The sequence below is a fragment of the Ostrinia nubilalis genome, chromosome 5 (assembly GCF_963855985.1).
Source record: "Ostrinia nubilalis chromosome 5, ilOstNubi1.1, whole genome shotgun sequence".
NCBI lineage: Eukaryota > Metazoa > Arthropoda > Insecta > Lepidoptera > Crambidae > Ostrinia > Ostrinia nubilalis.
In genome coordinates, this window is record NC_087092.1 from 12,564,097 (window position 1) to 12,587,351 (window position 23,255).

At 37.8% G+C, this 23,255-nt stretch overlaps 3 protein-coding genes across 10 annotated transcripts in view; 2 read left to right on the forward strand and 1 right to left on the reverse strand.

Annotated features, from left to right (window-relative positions):
* The first annotated feature begins 152 nt into the window (after positions 1-152).
* LOC135071959 (activated Cdc42 kinase Ack) lies at positions 153-15,071 on the forward strand. Its single transcript, XM_063965862.1, has 10 exons — positions 153-501; positions 580-833; positions 972-1,389; positions 2,040-2,241; positions 3,929-4,124; positions 5,390-5,515; positions 5,845-5,921; positions 8,905-9,132; positions 9,821-9,943; positions 11,858-15,071. The coding sequence occupies exons 1-10, from the start codon at positions 415-417 to the stop codon at positions 12,934-12,936; spliced, it is 2,790 nt and encodes a 929-aa protein (XP_063821932.1). The 5' UTR covers positions 153-414; the 3' UTR covers positions 12,937-15,071.
* A 970-nt stretch (positions 15,072-16,041) lies between these two features.
* Positions 16,042-23,255, forward strand: part of LOC135071955 (receptor-type tyrosine-protein phosphatase N2) — a 29,505-nt gene continuing 22,291 nt past the window's right edge. For 6 of the 8 annotated variants that reach the window (XM_063965850.1, XM_063965855.1, XM_063965854.1 and 3 more), the window contains exon 1: positions 16,236-16,642. In XM_063965850.1, coding sequence (XP_063821920.1) covers positions 16,477-16,642 — 166 coding nt within the window. In that variant the 5' untranslated portion in view covers positions 16,236-16,476. Of the gene's footprint in view, positions 16,113-16,235; positions 16,643-23,255 lie in introns of those variants that run through there. The other 2 variants (XM_063965853.1, XM_063965852.1) reach the window with 2 other exon arrangements.
* Positions 19,478-23,255, reverse strand: part of LOC135071956 (DNA-directed RNA polymerase II subunit RPB11) — a 212,472-nt gene continuing 208,694 nt past the window's right edge. Inside the window, exon 5 of the mRNA XM_063965860.1 lies at positions 19,478-19,573. The gene's annotated coding sequence lies outside the window, so the exon portion shown is untranslated. The remainder of the gene's footprint in view (positions 19,574-23,255) is intronic.

Consider the following 23,255-nt stretch of genomic DNA (forward strand, 5'->3'; position numbering starts at 1 on the left):
TTTTATTCGTCCATCCATCAGCCAGTGTTTTCTATTGAGAAATGAAAATACCAAAATGCTTCTCTGCACTGATTCGGACTGTTCAGTGATCTGTCAAAACAACCTGACAGTGACAGCTGTATATATTTTTAGTCTGTGTTACTAAACGTCAGTGTAAGTAATTCTTGGGAAATGCATCCGTTTGTTTTTTGTGAATTTCATTTAAATACGATGTTGTTTAGCTGATAAAAGTTTGTTTTGCTAGCTTAATAATTAAAGGTTAATTGTTTAGTGGAAGTGTATTCGATTAGTTTGTCATAAGAGATCGTGGTTGTTTTTAAAAAGGTGCTCCCATCATCCGCAGTCGTAACTCATAACTTCCTGCTTGAGATGCTACCTTTTCTATCTTTTCTACACGTGAATTAACATAATAGGATGGAGTCAGGCACGGACTGGCTTTGTGAAATTCTCCAACATGTCCAACTGGAACAGTTTTATTTACCAATCAGAGATCAGTTGCAGGTAAATAAAGTAGTTTCTAATTACATACTTTGATGCAATGGATTTTTTTTGTAATGCAGTTATGTATTTCGGTTTTAGATCACAAGATTGGCTCACTTTGACTATGTGCATGCAGAAGATTTGGAGAAAATTGGCATTAGTAAGCCAGGAGTACGTAGATTGCTAGATGCTGTGAGAAAGAAAAAGCTGCAACTCTGGAATCGCAAGTTTTGGAACAAACTGTTTGGTTCATCCTCAAGTTCGATATCTAGAGAAAAGACCGATTTAGCTTTGAAACCTGCTGCTGAAGAGGAGACAAGAACAACATGCATAATTTTAGAAAAAGATATTATGTGAGTATGAGTGAGATATTTTTATAAATACATAATTCTGACTAGTGTACATGATTTACTTCTAAAATACACAGATAAAAGTTAAAACAACTGCATAAGAAATCATAATATGTGAAACAATATTACATTTTGTTACAGATTGCATAATGAACTAGGCAATGGGTCATTTGGAGTAGTAAAAAGAGGTGAATGGAAGGTTTCAAGCCAAGGGGCTCAACCTGTACCTGTAGCAGTAAAAGTATTGAAAGCAGATGCATTCTCACAGCCTGGCATTTATGATGATTTTCGGCGAGAAGTCGAGGCTATGCATAGTTTGAAGCACCTGAATTTGATCAAACTTCATGGGGTAGTGTTTCATCCTCTGATGATGGTGTGTGAGCTTGCTCCTATGGGAGCTTTATTGGACTATCTAAGAGCTCAAAATGGCAAAGTGTCATTGAACTTCATATCAAAATGGGCAGCCCAGGTGGCAGCTGGAATGGCACACCTAGAAAAAAATAGATTCCTTCACAGAGATCTGGCCTGCAGAAATATATTGCTTTCTACTTTAGAACTGGTGAGTGAGTGAATTAATTATACCTGAAATTGCAACATTTGCAACAGAGTTGCAATAATAATTCACATGTAATAATTTCATACATACAGTAACAGTTACTGTTTCTTTTTGTTTATTTATTTAAAACAAGGCTTGTTTACATAACTGTAATACTATCTACTTTCAATCTATAATCTAGGGTTTTACACTCGTTTTTGATGGAAATCTAATCTTTTACATTACAAAAAGAAATACCATCAACTCTTGTAGGTACCACTTTTTTTGTGTGTGCAGTGCATTAAAGATTTAAAATAAATAAATCAACAGAACATCAGATGATTAACTCATATTTGTAACAATATCACATAAAATATTATGTCTGCATAAGATGCCAGTGTTTGATTTGATGTGCCATTGTCTGCTGTAACATGCCATCCTTTAGTTATTACATTAACACTTCCTATACAAATAATAATCCTAATATAAAAATCAGTGATCAGACCATTACCCTCTGAAATTAGAATAAAATCTGTGATTTTAGCCTCATATTCTCTATGCTGACGTTTTCTCATTTGTTTCTGCCAATTTAAAATCGGTGATTTCGGCCTCACGCGTACCTCACCCGATCCGAGTTAATGCTTATAGCTGCTAAAATGTTAATAATTTATCAGGTAAAAATCGGCGACTTCGGTCTCATGCGTGCATTACCTGACGCTGACGATTGCTACGTGATGAACGAACGGCGTCGCGTTCCGTTCCCGTGGTGTGCGCCTGAATCGTTGCGCACGCGACAGTTTTCGCACGCGTCCGATGTCTGGATGTTTGCTGTTGCGCTGTGGGAGATGTACACCTTTGGGGAAGAACCTTGGATGGGTAAGAATATGGCAAAAGGTACTTTTGTCCCTTGTTGAGACACATCATCGTTACCTGACGCTGACGATTGCTACGTGATGAACGAGCGGCGACGCGTTCCGTTCCCGTGGTGTGCGCCTGAGTCGCTGCGCACGCGACAGTTTTCGCACGCGTCAGATGTCTGGATGTTTGCTGTCGCGCTGTGGGAGATGTACACCTTTGGGGAAGAACCTTGGATGGGTAAGAATATGGCAAAAGGTACTTTTGCCCCTTGTTGAGACACATCATCGTTACCTGACGCTGACGAATGCTACGTGATGAACGAACGGCTTCGCGTGCCGTTCCCGTGGTGTGCGCCTGAATCGTTGCGCACGCGTCCGATGTCTGGATGTTTGCTGTCGCGCTGTGGGGAGGAGCCTTGGATGGGTAAGAATATAGCAAAAGCTACTTTTGCCCCTTGTTGAGACACATCATCGTTACCTGACGCTGACGATTGCTACGTGATGAACGAACGACGTCGCGTTCCGTTCCCGTGGTGTGCGCTTGAATCGTTGCGCACGCGACAGTTTTCGCACGCGTCAGATGTCTGGATGTTTGCTGTCGCGCTGTGGGAGATGTATACCTTTGGGGAGGAACCTTGGATGGGTAAGAATATCTAGTACCTTTTGCTGTCTGTAGACACATCTCATGCGAGCATTACCATTACTATGTGTCAGTAGCAGATGATGGCTCTGAAGAAATATTGAAGAGTTGTAAGTATGATCTGAACAAATGAAAGATATCTTTAGGTTCCCTAGCAAGTGACTGGTCATGATCTAAAAAAGCTGATTCCTTTGATTTCAAGTTGCAGCGGCGACAAGCGATTCTTTTAAAAACATAATTTTGAATCGCGCCAAATAGCGCTTTTTGCTTGTGTCGCATAAAGTAAAAAACTGTACTGATTTTGTCAAAAATATTTTCATAGTCTTATCACATGGTTAAAAAGTTCTCTGTATTCTACAAGTATGCAGCCTTCAGATTGCATTTAGAATAGTTTTCCTTTAGTTGAAGGTTACTGATTATTAACTGATGAGCGATAAGGTACCTACTCATTTATGTATTTTTTTCCTAATCTGTGTTATCAAAATATGCAATTTTGATTGTATTACTGTAACACTGACATGCGTTACACAAAATTCAATGTTTCACTTGGCCTCCTTCGGGCTTGAATGGTCAGAGATACTTCGGCGAATAATGCGCGAAGGCCAGGCAATGACCGCACCTAATATGTGCACTTCCGATCTCGTAAAAGATTTAATATGTATCACGATAGCACCTTAATTCAAATGATTTATTTTTATGGTTCTATTTATTAAAAAAAAACACTGACAATTTATAAATATTCCATTGACCTTGACCTGTTGCATGTTCAAGTTCACTAAAATAAATTAAATATGTAGGTTGATTTACATTTCCAGTGGTATCAAATATTCATTTCCTTTTAATTTATGTTGTGTTTTTTTACTTTTGTATGGCCTGAACATAATTAATTAGACTTACTTAATTGAAGTCTGTAATACTTTCATGATGAGGGCTGATTTCAAAAGATATATTCTATCTTCACATTAAACTGTTAGTTTTTGAAATAAATATCAATACGCCAATCTTCGGCAAGCAGTCATTTGACGATACGAAAATAGTCCTTAACCCAACGTTTCTTTCTATGCAGGGTTGAACGGCTCAGAGATCCTGCGCCTCATAATGCGCGAGGGTCAACGGCTCAGGGCGCCCAACGCCTGCCCGCCCGATGTCTATATGCTCATGATGCAGTGCTGGGACCTCAATCCCAAGGAGAGGCCGACTTTCGCCGGCATCATGCGGTATATGGACACGAATAAGTCTGAGACGGCCATCGCAGCACTTAGGTAAGTGCAGACGACAGCACAATAAGGTCTACGAGCTTATGATGCAGTGCTGGGACCTCAACCCTAAGGAGAGGCCGACTTTCGCCGTCATCATGCGGTATATGGACACGAAAAAGTCTGAGACGGCCATTGCAGCTCTTAGGTGAGTACAGACAACAGCACTATTGTGCTTTGTGTAGATCTTATTAGATCTGCACGCTTAGGGTGTAGTGCTGGGACCTCAACCCTAAGGAGAGGCCGACTTTCGCTGGCATCATGCGGTATATGGACACCAACAAGTCTGAAACGGCCATCGCGGCGCTTAGGTAAGTACAGATAATAGCACTATTGTGCTTAATGTAGGTAGACCTTATAAGATCTACAAGACTACATGCTAATGATGCAGTGCTGGGACCTCAACCCTAAGGAGAGGCCGACTTTCGCTGGCATCATGCGGTATATGGACACCAATAAGTCTGAGACGGCCATCGCGGTGTTTAGGTAAGAACATTGACGCATCTTATACAGTTGTAATAGATGCTATTTTGCAAAGAAACCGTATAATAGCCCTACATTGTATAGATCGTTTCATCCACAAAGACGCGTCCCCCAATTTTTGATCGAGGGAAGCGCGGGGTGCGGGGTGTTTGATCCGAGCAATCCGAGCGTCATTATTGTAGTGTGCGTGTGGACTCATGGATAATTTAGCATGTACCGATAGCACTCAACCATTAGCGAAGAGTGGTGGGGCGCGTCTTCGTGGATGAAACGATCTATACCATAATACATTTGATCTCATGATTGATTTATTATTGACAAGTATGCCTTGTCATGTATGATTCATAAACAAATTGGCTATTTATTTCGCTTTACAAATCGATTCTACAATTTATATTGGCCTTAATGACATAAAAAAAAATCTAGTTAAATATTTGCAGATAAATTATAATGAGGATAGCATTTTAATCCAATGTTATCTTTGTTATCATAACGTTAATAACTATTACTATACTATTATGTCAATTATGTGCGTGCATTTAATTGCCGATATCATAATACATAATCTAATTATTTATGAATGCCGACTCCAGTTTTGTTATGAAATGCTAAAATATCGTGTAGAAAGCAAAAACGATTCGCGTTTTCCAGTAATTTCATGGTTATTAACATTTGTAGTAAAATACCGCGCTTTCGAATAATTATCTGTCGTGATCATGATGATAAATGTTCAAATGAAGTAATTAATTTATTTTATAGCCTTTTTTAGCAATTTTATTGTTTTACAGCTACCGAAGACAAGGTCAAATGACCATAGAGTCGGGAGACGCGATTGTTCTCATAGACAAGAGACAAGAGCTGCACTGGTGGAAAGGGCAGAACCAACGGACATTGGAAGTCGGACTTTTTCCCAGGTAAAATAATTACACCTTATCCAAATAAAAATAAACCGTATCTGAATTTTGTGGGCAAAATATTTATGTAATTTACAGGGAAAATTATTATGGAAGGAGGAAAATAATCCAATCCAATTAGTGGTTTCGGTATTTCCCACATAATCAGCAGCCACTAAATACATATACCTCAATGTTATAAATTTTTGAATAAACAATTAAACATACACTTCGAATACCATACATTTATGATTTTGTTTTATGAACAATAAACATGCACATCGTATTGCGGTATAATTTATTAGTAGATATTAGAACAAATGTTTTTCATAATAATTGTTATTTTACAGCACTTTAGTGGCGTCAGGGAAGAGCAAGCACACTCCGACGAGCAAAAAGCCACAAACGGACTCTCCCGTGCGCAAAGGTTCGTATTTTTTGATACTCTAGTCATAATAACTGAAAAGTGGCAGCGCTAGAACTATTAACCCTTTATACGGCAGTGGGAATATAGTTATCTTATATATAAGAGACCTTAAAACGAGACATTGAAAACGATACATGTCTTTATTTATTAGCTAAGCCCTAAGCTAAAGAATATACGTACTATGTTTACTAGAGTTAGTTACAACATTATTACAAGAACTGTACTGCCATCTGCCATAATCGTCACCATTATTATGCAAGGGTATCGTCAGTGTTCCTTTTACAGCAATCGTAAACCTCATAGGTGCGAGTACGCAATTGCTTTTACTTTCATTGGTTAAGGCTAAGAACTCATGGCGCGATTTTCACCCGCGCCCGCGGCGGTTGCGGGCCCGCAGCTTCTGTAGAATGCAGATACTTATGTAAAAACGAATGCACAACTCACGACGCGGTTTTCGCCCGCAGCGGGCGCGGTAGAATCGCGCGGGCCGCGGTAACCGCAGCCTCGGCAGTTTTCGCCCGCGCGAAAGTCGCCCGATCGGCGGGCGACCATTTTGTACCTGTGTTAGCGCACGGCGCGATTTTCACCCGCAGCCGCGGCGGGCGCGGTTGAAAATCGCGTCGTGAGTTCTTTAAATAACCGCGCAAATAACTGCTCCCGTGAGTTTTGAAATAAAACCGCATTCCACAACCGCCGCGGGCGCGGGTGAAAATCGTGCCGTGAGTTCTTAGCCTAAGAGTCTTCTAATGCTTCAGTCGCTAGTACAGTCAGTGTCTAATGTTATGACATCGTAATTTGAAGTCTTAATGTCAAAGAGTAATAAGCTTTATCGCGTCTATTTAGAATACACATTAAAAAAATTGCTTGTCTTAAAATAAGTAATAATAGACGTAACATAAAAACAATTGACATGTCATGTTATGTTAGTTTCAAGTTTGAGCCATAAATACAGTAACAAGGATTCTTACAAGACTTCACCTTGTTGGTGGTATTCGTGTACAATGTTTTGAAACAATACACGTGATAATACAAACATGTAAATAACACTTCTTGCTATTAGACAACGTCTAGTATTCAAGTAGAATGAGTACGCACGCTCATACAAATGGATATGGACTTAGAAGCAGAATGTTATTACAAATTACCACATAAAGGTTTAATAACTTAAACTCTAGTACAATCAAGCTAAAAAGTCACCATAACCGTCATGCGAATTTCGATCTTAATCCTTGTATTTACTATAGAATTACAGCATTTACAGCGTCACTTTGGCTTGGCATTGAGTGCCGCTAATCTTGTAAATAGATGTGTTATCGATAGCGTACAGTGACTAATTGAGTTATATGGTCTCCTGAATAAACATGGCGGGCCTGCTTGAATATGTATGGCGTCATACAATGGGCACGACTGTGACGTGAACGTGATATCCCACACATGCTTTACATAAGTAAACATTGCTTGCAATCCTTAGGCTGGGTTTCCACCATGAGGAAAAATGCATATGAGACACTGGACTTACGGTTACGGACAAGTCGTACGGAGTGGCTAATAAGTCCGAGAGTCGGATGTTTGTCATAATGTTTGATCTTATCAGTGAAAAAAAAATTGAGTTTATTAACTCACTTTTTCTACTGCTTACACAAATCAGTGACTTGCAAACTGTTCAAACCAATCCGGCAACCACTTTTGCACCTCTAGTTCTCCTTTTTGGTTGATAGTTTGCATCCATAGCTTCAAAAAGGATGTAAACAAAGATCTTTTTTTTTATGCATAACAAGGCAGTTATTTGACCACAATCGCACCTGATGTTAAGTGGGATGCAGTCTAGGATGGTACATATCTGCCCTGTAAGTGCTACAAGCGAAACTTTGTGGGTATCATATAAGTCCCATGCTACGAAGTGTAGTAAATACTTCGTGTACAAGTAGCCTTAATGTATGTATGGTGTCAATCGGTTCACAGCAGTCACAGCCTTTTAAGACATGATGATATCATCAACGTAAAGTTGATCCACTTGGAAGACACCAAAAACGAAAATTTTAGTCACACACTTTTTAGGGTTTAAAAAGTAAGCATGATTTTGAATCAAAGTATTTTTGAATATTAAGTTTTGGTCATGCAATTGAAAATAAACACAAAGTAAAATACGCACTTACTATGTAAATTAGAAAACTTCCCAAGATACTTAATACACATATTTAATATTGTAAATTCATGAAACTGTAAGACAATGCAAGGCCTTTTTGAAGATAAATATTATGTGTTATGTTCGTAAATTTCTTTTCATAATATTTTTCCTGAAAAATAAAAATGGCGTGACGCGACCCCTGAAATATTTCGTATTATCGTTAACAAACAGATGAGTAATGTTGACATTGTGTTTCTCTCAGATAAAGATTAAGTGCAGATAACATTCACATGAATCACTGTGATTTATAATTTTTCCATTATAAACAAACATGTATGTAGTTGTTATTCTCCCATAGATTTTAAATGGCAAAAAGAACCTTCGACGTCACTAGCTCATGAACTAAATTGAATAATTTTAAAGCTACTAAAATTAATGCTTACAGCAAATTAAAAACTAACTGCTGAGGCATGGAAGCGGCACGGGAAGGGTGACATTGACATATGACTTGACATAGCATGCAAATCTGCCCCCTTAGACAAAACGCACTTTTTGATCGAATCGAAAATCGAATCCGTCAAAACTCCATACAAAAAAGGGGCTTTTCGACCACTTTTCGACTGGTTTGCGATTATAATTTGCACTTTGTCTAGACCCACTGAAGTCTCACTGAATTTTGACGTCTCAAAGTTCATCGCCATAAACCAAAGAAGAAGAAGACGTCTCAAAAACACCCTCTCGTGCCGCTCCTATATCTCAGGCACCGACTGAATTAAGCGTTAAACCCTATACTCAATTTGTACCTAAATAAATTAATTTGCCCTCCATTTAAAACAAAAAATCTCATGTTTACAGCATCAACAAATTCAACAGCATCAATAACCCCCAACGGTTCGTCGGACGACTTGGAGGTGGTCTTACGCAAGCGGCGCACGATCGAATCCACGCAGCCTTCTTCGACGCGCGGCGGCAACACTGGGAGCAAACACTTCAACTACAATAAACTGGTCAACGATAGAGCGCTTGGAGGGTTAAGGCTGACGCGCTCTGCGAGAGATGCGTACTCTAGGAGTTTGAACCAAGGTTGGTTTCAGTTAGTTTCAGTATAATATGCTAAACCGCTTTGCTTATTATGCGCGTGGGCAACACTGGGGGCAAACACTTGGACTACAAGTTGGTCAACGATAGAGCGCTGGGAGGGTTAAGGCTCACGCGCTCTGCGAGAGATACGTACTCTAGGAGTTTGAACCAAGGTTAGTTTCAGTTAGTTAGTTAGGAAGGATATAAGACTGCTTATGACGCCCTGCGGTAACACTGGGGGCAAACACTTGGACTACAACAAGTTGGTCAATGATAGAGCGCTTGGAGGGTTAGGGCTGACGCGTTCTGCTAGGGACGCGTACTCTAGGAGTTTGAATCAAGGTTAGTTTCAGTTAGTTAGCTAACTACTGTTAGTTAGGTAGGATATAAGACTGCTTATGACGCCCTGCGGTAACAATTTATCGAATCCGTTTTCTTACAATGTTCAGACGGTATTTGCTCATAAGTTTATGTGCAGTTGCTGTACGTGGTAGTCTAATTCACACTTTTATTGCGAGAATGGAAATACATAAATAAGTTACGATAAAGCTGTCTCATCGAAACATTCCATTCCATTCTATTGTTGTTTCTTGCGATTGCTAGTTTTATGTAGCGTAAAATAAAATGAAACTGTAAATATTATGATTTTTGTTGACATTATAATTAATATGAAATATTTTTATCATTTCAGTCAAAGAAGATCTTTTAATTGATTTGGATCTTCCGCCATCTACGAAACTGTCATCACCCACGAAGAAACCTGTGAGCCAGAACGTGTCCTTATTGGACGAGCCTATTGATGTTCCCGAAATAGGTAACATAGCCCTTTACAAGTCATTATGTAATAACTTTTTATATACAGGGTGTCCCGTAATGTAACGTCAAGCCGAAACTGGGTGTTGAGGCAAGTTATGCTGGTTATCAGAAAAATATTAAAAAAAATCTATGTGGCATTTTGTCAAAATAATAGGCATTTAAAAAAAAACAAAAAATTCTACTCCCGGTGACGGTCTTTTTACTCGTGTTGCCACAAATCTTCACTTTTTCCAAATTTTTTTTTTGTTATGTAACCCTGAATAATGCTTCTCTAAATTGTTATCAAAATTACAAAACCAGCTGCTCCAGCTTGGATGAAAAAAATACATTATTCCCAAAAAATTTTTCAAAAAAACAATTTTGCCTAGTTTAAACTAACTGTACTGAAAAAAAAATGTACTACGCGAGTATGGCAAGTGACGTCATAATTTGGCGCATTTAGTAAGGATTCCAAAATGGTATAACACTTGGTAAATTCTTGCTGTAATTGTCGACAATTTTTGTTTTTTTGGAAACAATCCCGTTTTTAACTTTATCTACCGTGGTTAAAAATTATTATTCTAATGTTCCCAAAATTCAAGTTTCCGTGACTGACTACCGTACAGTCAGTCACAGAAATTTTTGTCACCATGACAATAATTAGTAGTTGACATACTGTGACAAAAGTCACCCGTGCGTGCGCGCCGTTACTACCTGCTCTGCCTGCACTTGTACTTGGTAACAGGGATAATAAGGATATGAAGTTTCGGTTATGGATACGGTCACGGGTATGAAATCATTTCAGATTATCTGAAAGTTTCGGATAATTTCGTATACGGAATTATTAGAATTTCAAAAATGTAGGTATAATTCAAATAGCAAGATGCTGCGTGACCCACATAGCTACTTTATGTACCAACTAAGACGACACCTATGTATGATAAAGGTAAAACAGGCTGGCATATTAGATGGTGCCAGGGAATGCCAGACAAGTTGGTAAAAAATATTAAGATTTAAGGTACAATTCCAAGACGGGCCGCAGACCGCAAACTGCAACCGCAAACTGCAAAACTCTATGAAATCGGCAGCGCGGCATTGCAGCTGCGGCGTGTGTACTGCAGATTTCATAGAGTTTTGCAGTTTGGAATTGTACCCTTAGACTCCGCCTTTATCCGAAACTATCCGTAACTTTTGAATCAGTTTCGGTTACGGTTATGGATATTTTTTTATTTCGGATATCCGATAGTTTCGGTTATGGTTACGGATATCCATAACATCCCTGCTTGGTAAGATTGCCCTCTCCGTCCCGCTCATACCTTTTAAAATGGCTTCTCCACCTCACTTAAGCCAGAAACTTGAATTTTGGGCACATTAGAATAATAATTTTTAACCAAGGTAGATAAAGTTAAAAACGGGATTATTTCCAAAAAAAACAAAAATTGTCGACAATTACAGCAAGAATTTACCAAGTGTTATACCATTTTGGAATCCTTACTAAATGCGCCAAATTATGACGTCACTTGCCACACTCGCGTAGTACATTTTTTTTTCAGTACAGTCAGTTTAAACTAGGCAAAATTTTTATTTTGAAAATTTTTTTGGGAATAATGTATTTTTTTCATCCAAGCTGGAGCAGCTGGTTTTGTAATTTTGATAACAATTTAGAGAAGCATTATTCAGGGTTACATAACAAAAAAAAAATTTGGAAAAAGTGAAGATTTGTGGCAACACGAGTAAAAAGACCGTCACCGGGAGTAGAATTTTTTGTTTTTATTTAAATGCCTATTATTTTGACAAAATGCCACATAGATTTTTTTTAATATTTTTCTGATAACCAGCATAACTTGCCTCAACACCCAGTTTCGGCTTGACGTTACATTACGGGACACCCTGTATATATTTTACTTACATAATTATTTTTATTCTGTTACAGGTCACGAAGCCAGTTGGGGCGAGCCAAGCATCGAAAGTCTTCCGTCCTATACCTCCAGCCAAAGCGGGCCTCACTGCCCGAATCTCTACGGCGCTAAGTCCTTAGATAACCTAGCCCTGCCTAGCAGCAGCCATCTGTCCCTAGCGCAGCCCGATCCCTTCGACACCTCACAGTTCTGGCCCGCGCAAGGTACCAGCAGACCAAACTACGATAGACATCCCTACACCAACCAAACCGCCAACGAATCTCAACGATACTCAACCAATAGCTTTACAACATCGTCCACCTCAGATAGCACCAACATTTACAATAACATGACGTCAAACAACAGAAACAACTCTCTCCCAAACACGTCAGCGTACGGGACCATTCCCGGTACATATGCGAATAGCAACGCTCTCTCTCTAGAAAGAAACGTCAACGAATCAACCGTCGTCTCGTCCTTAGCGGATATGTCGCTGGACGACCGAATCTCCGAATCCTTGAATCTCAGATCTAAGAACACAAACAGTGAAAACATTTACTCGAATAGCGGCGTGTACGCCGACACGCGATCTACGTCCGTTACTGGCGCCAGTAACGCGGCCAACGATAGGTACAAAGACATTCCCATCTACAACAACTTCGAGATGAATCCCGCTCAGGAGCAGTTCATTCTCGAGACGAAGGACTACTACACGAAGCTGTCGACGCCGACCGGCGCGAAGACGAGAAACGACTACGAGAAAAACATTTACGTGCCGAAGTACGAAGACGAGGTTGAAAAACTGCAGAATTTCAGCGATTCGATGGAGAATTCGAAGAATTACTCCGCATTAAAATATCAGAACGTAGACTACAGTAATTATGCAGCGTATGGAGGCAACTATGGGGGCAGTGTTGCGTCTACCTCCCGAGGTGAAGTCACTTACGATGAAGTGAACGACACCGCGAGCAACTTCTACAGCGAGATCGGGGAAGCGAGCAACCAAGGCATTTACAGTAGAAATATGAATTCTAGTTTTTACGACGAAGTGTACGAAGAATCAGTACCGAGACCGCATCGCCCCGCTCCGCCGTGCCCCTCGAAACCAAAATAGTATAATCTAAATCAGTTTCAATATTAGTGTGATGATTTTAGTGCAAAAATGGTTACCTAAATTTTGTAATTTTTGTGCCTTTTAACGCATATTTGCCGTTTGCAGTGAGATTTTAATTCGATAGTTATGAAAGCATTATTGCAACATTTGCAAAAATTACCAATTTCTAATTTTTACTTTGATTTTTGACGTATTATTAGTAGTTTAGTTAGCAATTTCGACTGCGTTTTACAAGACTTATTTGCCTCGAATTTTGGCTTAATAATTTTAGTTAAAAGTCATGGCGAAACCAGTGCTGGTGGTTTAATTTTGTGATATTATAAACCTACTTAAAAAAGAAGGTTCTCAATTTGACGCGTAATAATAATTAGGTAAATATTGTTTAACAATATGCATATTGATGTTCTTTTCGAATTTTCAGCTATTTCGTATATGACGTATTTTGTGTAATGCTTGATTAGTTTTATCATATTTTGTTTAGTCTAAGTCAAAATAAGCAATTTTTACATTATTTACTAAATTAAAGTTTATTTAAAGTTTAACTGATTTACACAAACTCGAATCTTTAGTGCTAATATAAATAATAGAATAGTAAAAGATACTCGGTCAAACATCACATGGTGCCTCGTTATTTTGTACCTGTTAGATTAATTATGTGCTCAGTCAATATTCTTCATCACATTTATGGCCGAAACCCACCGGAGCTGTCATCATTATCACTTCAGCCAATTATAGTGCACTGCCGAAGAAACGCCAAAAAGGGCGAGGTCTTTCTCACACCTGGGCCATATACATTGCGATAACCCGAAGATTCGCGATATCGCGATGTGTGTAGCCAAGTATTCCCGTATACAACAGATCCGGTGTGTTACGTGTCCTATTAAGAATTGTAATAAATCCACCATCAATGCAATTTTTTTATCTTGCCCGACTTGCGTAACGAAAATGTATAAATGTATATAGATATGATTAACACTTTCATAACACTATGTTTAAAGTTGATATTGTTAACATATTTTACTACACATAATTGAATATGCAAGTATGTATGTATATATTTTTGTATTAATAAATGGATGGATAAACAATTCTAAAGGTAAGTAAACGGTCATTCGCTTTTTGTGCTAAATGTACATAAGGCCTTATGATAATTATCTCTACGTAAAGTCATATCACTTACATTTTTCGTATTTTATTATTGTTCACTTATTTTTGTCGTGCACAAGTGAAAGAGGCAGCGCTCTATGAGCTCGTTCTGTAATGATAGGTGTCTCTTTCTAAGTTTCTTTGTAACATTTTTAAGATGTTTCGGATATTATGGCTGCTTATTTACATACCTTTTTTACTTCTCTTGAATGTTAGGTTTAGTTATTTAAAAAACTCAGTGCTTTTACATTATGTAATAATACTTTTTAAGTTTTGTCGAACATATCACTTAGATTTTATAGGTATGGTAAATTAAACGAATTGGTGAAACCACCCAGCTGTGCAAACAGGTAAATATGGCAATTGAACAAACCTTTTATCATTTACTTATGTTTTATGGTTTATTGTGTTTTATTCTAAACTTAATTATATTGCTGGCCACCCTGTAATTTTAATCGTCATTGCTGACAAAAGTTACACACGCGAATTTTTATGGAAATGTATAAAAGGGCGTACAGCACTCGTGTAGCGTTTATTAGAAAACAAACTGTTATGATTATTGATGATTGTTATGATTATTATGGAAAGTCTACCTACATATTCAAAGATGTCCAAAATATTCAGATCTACCTGAGGTTAAATTGAATCTATTCTCCGATATCGTTTCATAGAACTTTATATCCAATCTTTCTTGTTCTACATACAAAAGAAGAACATAATGTCAGTCATTTTATAAATTGTCCAATTTTATTCTACAGTTATAATAACTTAAAGTAATGTAGCAATTGAATCACCGGCCGTTAGTCTGTGAAATCCGTTTCCCCAACTATATAAGCATGCCAGCAATATTGATTAAGAAACAAAATTTGTGTTATGTAATAAGCCACTTTACTGACAAAAATATTCAGAACATGTAAAAATGTACAGTCCTAAGATTTACATGTATGATATTATTTATATGGAGATATTAAAACTCTTGTTTGCAAAAAGTTATTTTTCTTACTAAGAACCTCCGGGGTTGCAGTAGCTAGATTACAGTCCACTTTCCCTAGGATACCGTCTTCAGTACGCGATGACAGCACAATTATCAATATTTTACAGTTTGGACCACTGAAAACCAAGTTCTCTTTTTCTTCAGTCGACTAAAACAAATGTATTCTACACATTTTTTATGAAATGTTTCATTCGTAATCGTAATACAATAGGCATGCGGCACTTTTATTATGGTAATTTCAAGACGCGTGTGGGTGTTAAACCACAAAAAAATGATACCTACTGAAATGTATGAAATATGCACATGATCATGATTTTCACACGACAATAAGTGGATGTGTCAGAAGCAGAAAATTCGATTGATTTTACTGTTTGAATTGAATTTGAAACAAATAGTATCGATTTGTTGAACTAATTCGTTTTTGTCAACAGATCTCATATTACACAACTATCCGTATTTCGTAAACAGATTTGTCGACAATAACAAAAACATCGGTTTTCATCCAGCCGTTAAAGTTTATCGCTGGCAGAAATGGCAGACTGTTCTTCAATTTTTCAACAGACGTTTTACGTGGGTGTTATCGTAAATGAGGCAGTCAAGTTTGCAGGTAAGTACTTATCTAAGTTATTACCTAGTTACAAATGTAGATACCCAACTGAAAACAAACCATCCGTGTTCATTCATGAATTTAATTCACCGTACACCGTTATTTAATTATTTTCCGCAATAAATATCTAAGTAAGGTACGGTTAGGTGCGATTTCCTCTACACTTATAAATAATTTAGCTGTTGATACCGCGGCGTACTAATTAAGTAATTCAAAAGTTGCGACTATGTTCCTGAAAAAGTACCTATCTATACCTCACTTATTTATTATTAAAAAACGGTATTGAATAAATATCAATTTATCAGAAGTGTTTCACGGAGTGTCACCTAGCTAGTTGGCAACGGGCCACGAATGGAGAGGTAGGTAACAAAAACTACCGGTGCCAACAAACAAACGCTAGCCTGAAGAAATTCTGAATACTTTATTAATGTAAGTGACTAAAATGTTTCTTTGTTTTTATGTGGTGACATCGACCGTTTCGTGCCTATCGCAACAACGTCATTAGCATTCAGGGTTCAGCGATAACTTGAGCGTGGGCGACATACACAAACGTCCTATTCACCCGTGAATCGTTACCCAATTTGCACTACAGAAACAGAATTGTCATAGAAAAAGATTTTATTAGATCATCTCCCATGAAAAAAGTTCGTCGCATTTATCGCATCAGTGTAATTGGTGTCCGAGTGGAGTGCTTCAAGTGTAAGCTCGCCTAATATCGCGTTATCTAATGATGATTGGTGTCTAACACAGGCCGGTGCGTCGTTATGTAGGCGGCAGAAGTGGCAACACGTGAATGGACGAGCCAGGGATCGATACAGCGGAGTGCGCAGGCCCGCGCTCTGAGTCCACAGCTGGCGTCCGACGGAATCGCCTCAACCTGAGTTTCAGTGCCTGTTTTGAGGCTTCAAGTGCTCCGGTATACCTCGAATATGGTCTCCGCACAGCGACGGCTCTAAACGGTAAGCGATTCCAAACGCCATATTGTTTTAAAATCATCTTTGTGCTTTTCTGCAAAGTTCGCCATGTCTGTGCCTCTTGAAACCTGTTACACAAACCAAAAATTTTATGTTCGCGTTATGTTTGTAAACTCTACATTTCTTTAATTTATTTTTAAATCCAACTCTTAAATTATCAACCATCTTTATTGTTTGTTGTGTTGCGTGCTTAGTTAGTGGCAGTCGTGTCGTGACATAGGCTAGTTATACCGCATATTAGGTATACACTTATTTGCTAAGTAGGTACGTAGGTATTGGATATGAATTTAAGTTATAAGGTGTATTTATAGTGGTATCATTGTTAATTCAGGTTTTTTTTTGGGTGGGAATAAAAGTGCGCGGGTCGTTCTGCTTGCGTGGGCGAACGAAAGGGCATGCCTACGTCATAGGGTTCGATATAGCAACCTATAGATATACAGCACGATCGGGTTCGGGACGATCATTAGGTTGGAATCTCGATTGTAATCCAATGATTTCTTGTTCCTGAAAAAGATTTACGCCACAGGAACCTAAGGAGTCCTGTATTTAAGTAATTAACAGCTTTTGTTGTTTTGGATTCATAGCGTTTCTAGTTCTTACTGCAAGGGTAAGGAGTAAGGAGTGCCATAGAATCGGGCATGGCTTGAACGATGTTATTTATGCCTTTCGAGTTTCTTATTTGACATTCTGTGTAAATTTTTTCTAGGATAATCAGGTAGAAGATTGTTTCACATTATCCAAGTCTATGACCAAACTGGTAACTATTGTGATACATCTGGAAATCAAAGCTATCTGAAGTCACCCGAATGTAAAGAGACTCGTGTTTTGAAATTCACGTTACCTCTAAGAGCCGGAGACACTTTCAAACTCACCTAACGAGTTAATAAGTCCAAGTATCTTGTGAAGAGCAAAAATACGTTTTATACTACCTACGTACTTTTTCCGTTACTCTGAAGTCAACCTCCTAGGTATGTTCTTCAAAGTTGAGGATCGTGACCTCGTCAACATGTTTGATTCAAAGCATAGATTCAACGATAAGCTGTCTCCAACAAACCGCGTTTCCGTGCTCGTTATCAAATGGTTCTTTTAAATGTAACGGTGTTTCTCAGTTTAATAGAGTTAGCACTATAAAAGATAGATTAAAACAAATATTATTTAAAAAAAAAGATAAGATGATGCGATAATTGAGTGGAGCTTTTGCTTTAATATTTTCTTCAGAGCGAGTTTTGAGTAAAATAGTACTAGGTAGGTATGGTTAGTAAACGGAACCTCTAAATTTGTACAAAATCGTCACAATAAACGAGCTCTACATAATTTCTTAAGATTTTTCATAATGAATTCAAAAGCTTTTAATTTGCCTCTCCATAATCACTTAGAGCCACAGTCGCCTACGCATTTTGTAATTAATAACATATTCACCTTCATGTTCAGAGGGAAAACTTGAAGTAAAAGCCCCCGCGTGGGAGAAAACGGGCGCGAATTCGACCAGTTTACGGAGACCCGTCATAACTTTACTGATATGTTTATTTAGGTATCACTAAACCGAATAATTAGGTCTTTCTTTTATAAATGTACTATATTTAACTTGCTGCGCAATATCGTGGGTGGATAGGTACTTAGCTAAAAAACTTTGAAATGTTGAAAGTTTCGGATGATGTTTACTGTTGGGAAAGATAACCTTTGTATAAATTTTCAATATAATTATTAAATTACCTACCTTAAAGATTATCTAAAAGCCGCCTGCGTGTACACCGATTTAGCTTTCCTATGTAAATGCCTGTACAAGCACTAAAATATTGTATGTGTATAATTGTGTCAATTTATCCGAACTGTGACGTTAATAAATTACTAAAAGCCTAAAACCTAACTAACTACATAGTTAGCTAACCTAAACTACTAAATTACTAAAGTGAACCCGAGGATCGATAAAAAGATAGATACAGATAATTTCATAAGCAGAGCCATTATTTATTATTTTGATGGCTTGATACTATACTAAGGCACAAACTATTTGTTTGTAATAAGAAATACTGAAAAGAGGGACTTGGTTTATGAAAGTCCCATATTTTCATTATGCTTCATTAGTTTCCCGCAGGCCTCCCGAGATCACGTTTTTAAGGCCGGGTAGCAGAGAAAATGGCGAAAATGAGGTTTTCATTTTTCATTTTTGAGGCACTAAACAGTAAAATTAAAGGCTAAGATTTTTTTTGGGCATAGTTGAGGATATTTTCTAGGGCTATTAACGGATGGAAACACGATTTGATGAAGTTGACTCGATAGAATAAATTCCCAAAGTTACCTCTATTCGTTTTCTATTTATGGTTTTATTTTTAAAATAAGCGATTTGAGATTCTAAATCTTTTACTAAACTAAAGTTCAGAAATAACTTGAGGGCTTTTAACGGATGAAATTTTTATATTGCGTCTTATTTAGTTACTATGTTAAAAAATGTGGAAAAAATCGTCCATGACGGCTTGGACAATCTCAATCAGTCGCGCGGTGGCGCTTACGGAGGACGGACGCGTGTCAGTTTTTTGGCCGTGACAGTTCGCGATTTGTCAATATTTTTGACAATGATGACTTTGATGAGTCACAGTATAATAATATCAGTGTTACTGGAGAAAGCTTAAATTTTTGATTATTAAAAACTAGCTTTCCGCCCGCGGCTTCGCCCGCGTGGAATTTTGTCTGTCACAGAAAAACTTTATCGCGCGCGTCCCTGTTTCAAAAACCGGGATAAAAACTATCCTATGTTCTTTCCCGGGACTCAAACTATCTCTATGCCAAATTTCATCAAAATCGGTTGCGAGGTTTAAGCGGGAAAGCGTAACAGACAGACAGACAGACAGACAGACAGACAGACAGACAGACAGACAGACAGACAGAGTTACTTTCGCATTTATAATATTAGTTGGGATTATCAATTTTGTCTACCTATTGAAATTTAAATCGTTCGCATCCTTTTAAACGAAGACTCTACTCATGATACATAGTACATTCCTCAAATATGAGACAAAACCAATGAGTTAAAATTACATTTTAATAGTACCTACCTACATACAATCGTCTTACCAGGCCTGTTCATCTCCGCGAGTTTGCATCGAAAACAAAACACGTACGATGGCCCACCTACAGGATACTCTTCGACAAGGCCTCACATACGAGCGAACATTGACTCACGCACGCGTATTCTTGTGTATGATGGAAGAAAATAAAGAAAATGGTGTACTAAATACTGTGCAGTATTTAACTGCCTAAATAATAATAAAAACACAAAATGTACTTTTTTAAGTTGCCTCAAGACACTGAGAGGTAAATAAGTAGTTAATAGTATTCATAATAATTCATGCTAAATCATGTATTTCCTCCGCCATTTTCCACAGTTTGGCACCTCACGTCACATCATTTTACCGAAGTCAGCCCTATAGATTCGGCGCAGTGCCGATCACTGACGTTTGTCAACAAAATGGTGCTTGACTCTTGAGACAGGCTAAATTACACCATATTGTTAATGATATTGAGAATACATTTTTTTAATACCTTCGCGAAGTAAAACTTCTGTGCGTAGTACTTATTAATATTCTGTGGTCTTACACTCTTTAGAAGAGCACACTGACACAAATAAATAATAAAAAATACTGTCTAAGGTCTGTAGCTAAAGGTCTAAGCTGTAAGATAGAAGAATCGTCTAGCCAAAAAGATGGCAGATGTAGCAGATGTCAACGGATTTAAAACTGGAGTTCATATGACTCCTTGTAGACTTGAGTCTCTAGAGCGTCCCTTCCTCCACCATGCGTAAGAATTTTCACAAAAATACTGTCTAAGGTCTGTAGCTAAAGGTCTAAGCTGCAAGATAGAAGAATCTTCTAGCCAAAAAGATGGCAGATGCAGCAGATGTCAAGGGATTTAAAACTTGGAGTTCATGTGAGTCCTTCTAGACTTGAGTCTCTAGAGCGTCCCTTCCTCCACCATGCGTAAAAGTTTTCCAAAAATACTGTCTAAGGTCTGTAATAAAAGTCTAAGCTGCAAGATAGAAGAATCTTTTAGCCAAAAACATGGCAGATGCACCATATATCAACGGATTTAAGACTGGACTGGCACCACCTTGCAATGTCATCCTCTCATTGTTATCTGTAATGTAAATTATTTTTAAAATGTATTTTAAAAATAAAATGTTCGTTTTATTATTTCAATAATCTGATCTCTTAACTCAACTACACTACACAAACACCTTTGTTCGCAACTGTACTGACGAAACCTCGATATTATACCGTTCATTTAAGATGGCAAGCTTTTTGCTGCGGTAATGCACTCCAGGTAACCGTGTGTGATGCTTATTGCTCATAGTGATTTTCGATACAGAGCCCCGTACATACGTTATACATAAATTATGGAAAGAAAACACCCAGACCAATACAAACAAATATGTATGCAATTTTAGTATGATATTTTTATTTATTAATAAACAAAAAGACTGAACAAAATTGATGCGTGTACTGATTAATGTAATTAACCACATGCAAAGCTTTGTGAATTGCAACAACTATAATTTATTATCCAAGCTCTAAATAATCGCTACTACGAGTAACTGATCATAAAATGTTTTTCCAATCGCTTAAGCTCCCGAGGATCTACCGATAGGTCGGGTGACGTAATCTTGAAATTATTTTAGCTGGCGCGGAACTTCCGGAAGGTCGGGTGACGCCACACAGTAGTTTGATTTTAAAAAAAGGTGGACATACGATCGAAAGTCATAATTTCACCGAAACAAAAATTGTTTTGGATAGCATTTTGAATGCTGATCAACATTTGTCATTATGCATTTTTCGATAAAACGAGCCTTTCATGCTTAAAAAAAATATGACAAGAAAATTTGTATGGAGAAAAATCTTTTTTATTTTTTTTCTGGCTACTGTTGCAAACTGTAGCGGTCAAACCTTATGTAGTCGTAAGTACCTATGGTGCCTAACATTACTACATAAATACTTTTTGCGGGCACGCGCGGCCAAGCGAGTAATGGACATGCAAAATTTGAAATATTTTTATTTATTCATTATTGATTTTAATGCACTTAAAGCAATTATTAATAGATAAATATACTTAGTCTAACTTACTACAGCCCCCTATTACCTCATTTCACGCTAAAACCTTTCAAACTAGTACCTAAGTTTGTAGGTACTAGGTAGTCTAAGTTGTTTTTATTGTCATTATAATATTCACTACTGGTCTACTGGTTATCGTGTAAGATAGATTAGGTAGATATCAACCCTTTACCTAGGTATATACCTACTTTTTGGCACCTATAATACCGACATACATGATTAAAAAAAGTCTTCCAGCAAGAACCCTTGACTTCAATGGTTATGAAAGATTTTTTAACTTTCTAGAGTAGTCCTGAATAGATCCTTAAATCATTTTGACTGTCATAATCGATTACAGTAGGTAGTGGGTTCAGTAAGGGTTGCAACCCATATAGTAAACAATACATTTTTATGGCTCTCCATTCAGTTAGTCAAATAATTCCATCATAAATGGAAATATCCGTAACCCTCTTCTACACATTATTCATTATTCATCATCCATCATCATTTCAACTATAGAACGTCCACTGCTGAACATAGGCCTCCCCCAATGATTTCCACAATGGCCGCTTGGTGGTGCCCTGCATTCAGCGCCTTCCTGCTACCTTTATGAGGTCGTCGGTCCACCTTGTGGGTGGACGTCCTACGCTGCGCTTTCCGGTACGTGGCCTCCATTCCAGAACCTTGCTGCCCCATCGGCCATTAGTTCTGCGTACTATGTGCCCTGCCCATTGTCACTTTAGCTTGCTAGTCCGTTGGGCTATGTCAACGACTTTGGTTCGTTTACTGATCTCCTCCTCATTTCTGATTCGATCTTGTAAAGAAACACCGAGCATAGCCCCATCCATAGCACGTTGTGCAATTTTGAGCTTATATTTTATAAGGCCTATATTGAGAGGCCACGTTTCTGAGCCGTATTGCACAAATTACAATACACACATTATTGCAGATCCATTATGTACGCCTCTATCTATAGTTTTATATGCCAGCTAACGTACACAAAAACTGCTGATACATGGTGCAGATAATGTGATAACATTTTGGTGTACCTACCTACTGCAAACCTGCCTATTGGATTCTTTCGGAAAAAGTAAGTATGTGAGTGACTTTGATTATTTTGGACACTGATCAAGATAAGTGAATAGGCTAAAATATCTTTTTTTGATTGTTTTTCGAACGAAGATAATAATTGAAGACATGAATGGAAGAAGGTGATAAATGTCGAATTTCAGATTTTTCTCAGTTCGATGATTGGGTAAAGGTATGCTTTATGTTTGAGGCCACTTATAAAGGTGTTATGTACGTTATCTTTTTAGACGAAGGGAAAGAAACTTACACCTCTTTAAAGGAGCCAAAAAAAATAATATTTTTGCGAAAGTATAAGACTATTCAACAGAAGAACTGGAAATTACAGTTCTATCAAAATTGAAACTATCCCACTACCTACTGTAATCGATTATGACAGTCAAAATGATTTAAGGATCTATTCAGGACTACTCTAGAAAGTTAAAAAATCT